A 3,246-nucleotide genomic window follows, 5' to 3' on the forward strand; every position below is an offset into this window, starting at 1 on the left:
AAGCATAATTTATAGTGATATACTTCAGTTTGTCTGTGTGTTTTTGTATGCAAGCGGGTCTGCTGCGGTCTGCTGACAGTCCAAAATGGCGGCGGTAGGACGAAACCATGGGCGAGTCTGTTGCTATGGGGCGTTCTATTGAGCTTCGCCTCTTGGTATCCATGCTCTTTGCCTCGGCAGAGCCCAGGAGGTGAACTGGCACCTCTCCAGCTACCAGTCCACGCCCCATATTTGGTCCGGACGGGACTTGAACAGGCGACCCTCTGGTTCCCAACCCAAGTTCTATGTTTTCCTTATTATTAACTTATTTCAAAACTTTTATGTAAAATGAAATGAACACTGACACTGCAACATGAAAATGAAAAATACCAAAGGTACCCTTTAAATATATTTTTTAAAATATAAAATGTGTTTCACTTTCTAAAGGGTATCATAAAAACTTTATCTGAACTCTTTATCTGAGTGTCATTGTCAAATCTGTTGATTACTTGAACCAAGCTAGATCACTCACAGATAAAAATGAAAAAAAAAAAAAAAAATCACAACAAAGATACAGTCTCCATTCACTTTCGGTGAAGGTGGTTCAATTTAAGATTTACTACTGCTAAACTTCCACAAAACTGCTAAAAATACCCAACTAAACCTTTCTATATGTAAGTGCACTACAAAAGAATTTTGAATGTGTTATTGGTGCTCTGGTGGGCGCATCTTGCCCACAAAGACCATGTAGAGATGGTCTTTGTCTCTGCAGCTGCTCCTGCTGACACCCCTACCCCCCTTCAGTCTCAACAAAGCAAATTTATCAGCGTGTACCAGAGTGGAGAGGCAAGGATGGAACAAGGCAGTGCACAGCTCGCCCCAGGCATCAGAGCGCCTGCTGCAGGGAGGCAGCACAGAACATGCATACATATGAATAGACATTACTGTCACAATCAATTAATGGGTTCTCACTGGCTTTAACCCATATGTGGCAGAGCCCCAAACAAAGAGACACATGTACACCTAACATGTGGTCATCCTTAGTCATTTCATTCTCTACTGCAGACACACTGGAAACCCTTTATTGATTCTGTCTGGCTGTACAACCTCCTATATCTCAGCTGCACACCACAGTGAGGGGTCAGGTAGAGAGTAGAGTCCACATGTCAAATCAGAACCCTCACATGGTGTCTTATATTAACTATACACTGTGTCACAATGTATTAGTCTGTTAGACAAATCTGTCTACAACTATTGAGCAAACGATTCACTGTCTGGTGGCTTCTTTGATATACACCTATGAAGACTCATTTACAGGAACGCGTGGGGAATGTAACAACACTACATAGTCAGTGACTGGTTGTGATTAACAAGATGTTCAGTGCAAGTTGTCCTGCTACAAGTTTCATTAAAGCAACCCTTTCATATTTAGGGAAATACACTCTTTCTTTCTGATAGTGAGATATTAACGTCATGTCTGTGGTCAATACAGAGCGGGAGTCAGGATGTGGTTAGCTGAGCTTAGCATTCAGGCTGGAAGCAGCGGGGAAACAGTTAGCCTGTCTCTGTCTTAAATTCAAAAATACACCACCAACACCTCCGAAGCTCCTTGTAACACATATCTTGTTTCTGCACACCAATGGAAATGTAAAAATTAGGAGCCATCCTCCCTTTGCCTCTGTACAGCATCCAAGGCTACAGCGTGGGTTGCCAGATAGGGTCAGTGAGCACAGGTTTGGGTTTTGGTTTCTGCGTGGGGACAATGGTACCAAATGTGACAACCTCACGGTGACAGCAAAATTCCGGGAAGCTGCACACAATAACAGCACCGAATGTTATTTGCCAAGAAATTGTAACTGTGTGTAAGGCCCTGCAAAACTTGTCAACAAGTTGATCTGTTTAAAAGGTGACGGCTTCACTTGCTTTAGTAAAGGTATTTCTCTCACTTTATAGGTTATACATCTCTATACTGCCAACACCTTTCTTCCCTTGCATTTAGAAATAATAGCAGCAAGTTCAAATTACACTTATGATAGACACTGATCAGTTATTGTTAAAGTCCATGCAGTAATACAGTATGGTAATCAAATAAGAGATGCTTAAGTTATCAGCCACAGGTATCCATCCAACAGTAGACCCAATGAAGCTATAAAAATATTCTACCTTGTTGTTTGGGCACCTCCTTTCTTCCAATCAAATCCCAGTTGGTTGCTCCAAAGATGAGCAGTTGACCTTTTACCTTTGAGCCCTCAAGTTTCTGTAGGAAGGACACAATGAGGTCAGTAACATAGAAAAAAAACATATGTTGTTGCCTAAACTCAGAAAATAAATCACTTCAACTAGGGATGGGCCATATCATCTCGTTCACAGTAATACTGGTATAATTTTAACATATGAAAAGTTCACATTGTGATATTCAAGATATTTCGTTTTATTGACATATTGATGTCATACTGTTACCCACAGCAACAAAAAGCATGGCTGAAAGCAAAATTATTACAAACTCCATGGTGATTTCAAAAAGAGAAACCGCTTCAGTAGTGTGGAGTAAACCGTGGCGTCACTAGGCCTGGGCGTCCTGCATGTTTTATGAACAGCCCCGGACTTCTCAGACCCTTTTAGCGACTTACCGCCCTGCATAGGGGAACTCATTCTGCAACTCCGCCGGCAGCAGCACAGCATCTCTCCCTCTCCTCGTGCACACACGGGAGTCGGTGCCATCAAGTGATTTTTATCATAAACCTATGTGACGCTCACGACTCGACAGAAAACTACATATATGTGAATGTGCAATGATTATGGTGGCATAACAGCCTGTCACAGGTTTACAGTGTGATGATTAGAGGAGAAATGGCAGAGCATAAAGGTCCAGGTGGAAACAAAACAACTCAGTCATTTAGGATTTTGCTAAAAGAGAAGGAAATCACATTTGGACATAGATAGATATAGATAGATCCCAGTGTACATTTTTTGTATTTGGGAACTGTTTAAATATGTAATTTGTGGTAGACTTTATTTTGTTGTACTATTCATATTGTATACAGAATCTTAATCTCACTCTGAGTCACTGTTATTTACAGACTAAAGAAATAAGAGATTTGTTTGGTTTTTACTGAATATTTGAAGGCAAACTGTTATGTTAACATGTTAAAGTATATCACTTATTTTGTTGCAATTCTATGTTCTTTATATATATATATATATATATATATATATATATATATATATATATATATATATATATATATATATATATATATATATATA

At 39.7% G+C, this 3,246-nt stretch overlaps 1 protein-coding gene across 1 annotated transcript in view; it reads right to left on the reverse strand.

The window, feature by feature from the left end:
* Nucleotides 1–3,246, reverse strand: part of rcc2 (regulator of chromosome condensation 2) — a 27,938-nt gene that overhangs the window by 20,731 nt on the left and 3,961 nt on the right. Inside the window, exon 3 of the mRNA XM_050064663.1 lies at nt 2,143–2,236. Within this exon, the coding sequence (XP_049920620.1) occupies nt 2,143–2,236 (94 nt within the window). The remainder of the gene's footprint in view (nt 1–2,142; nt 2,237–3,246) is intronic.

The sequence above is a fragment of the Epinephelus moara genome, chromosome 16 (genome assembly GCF_006386435.1).
Source record: "Epinephelus moara isolate mb chromosome 16, YSFRI_EMoa_1.0, whole genome shotgun sequence".
Classification (NCBI taxonomy): Eukaryota; Metazoa; Chordata; class Actinopteri; order Perciformes; family Serranidae; genus Epinephelus; species Epinephelus moara.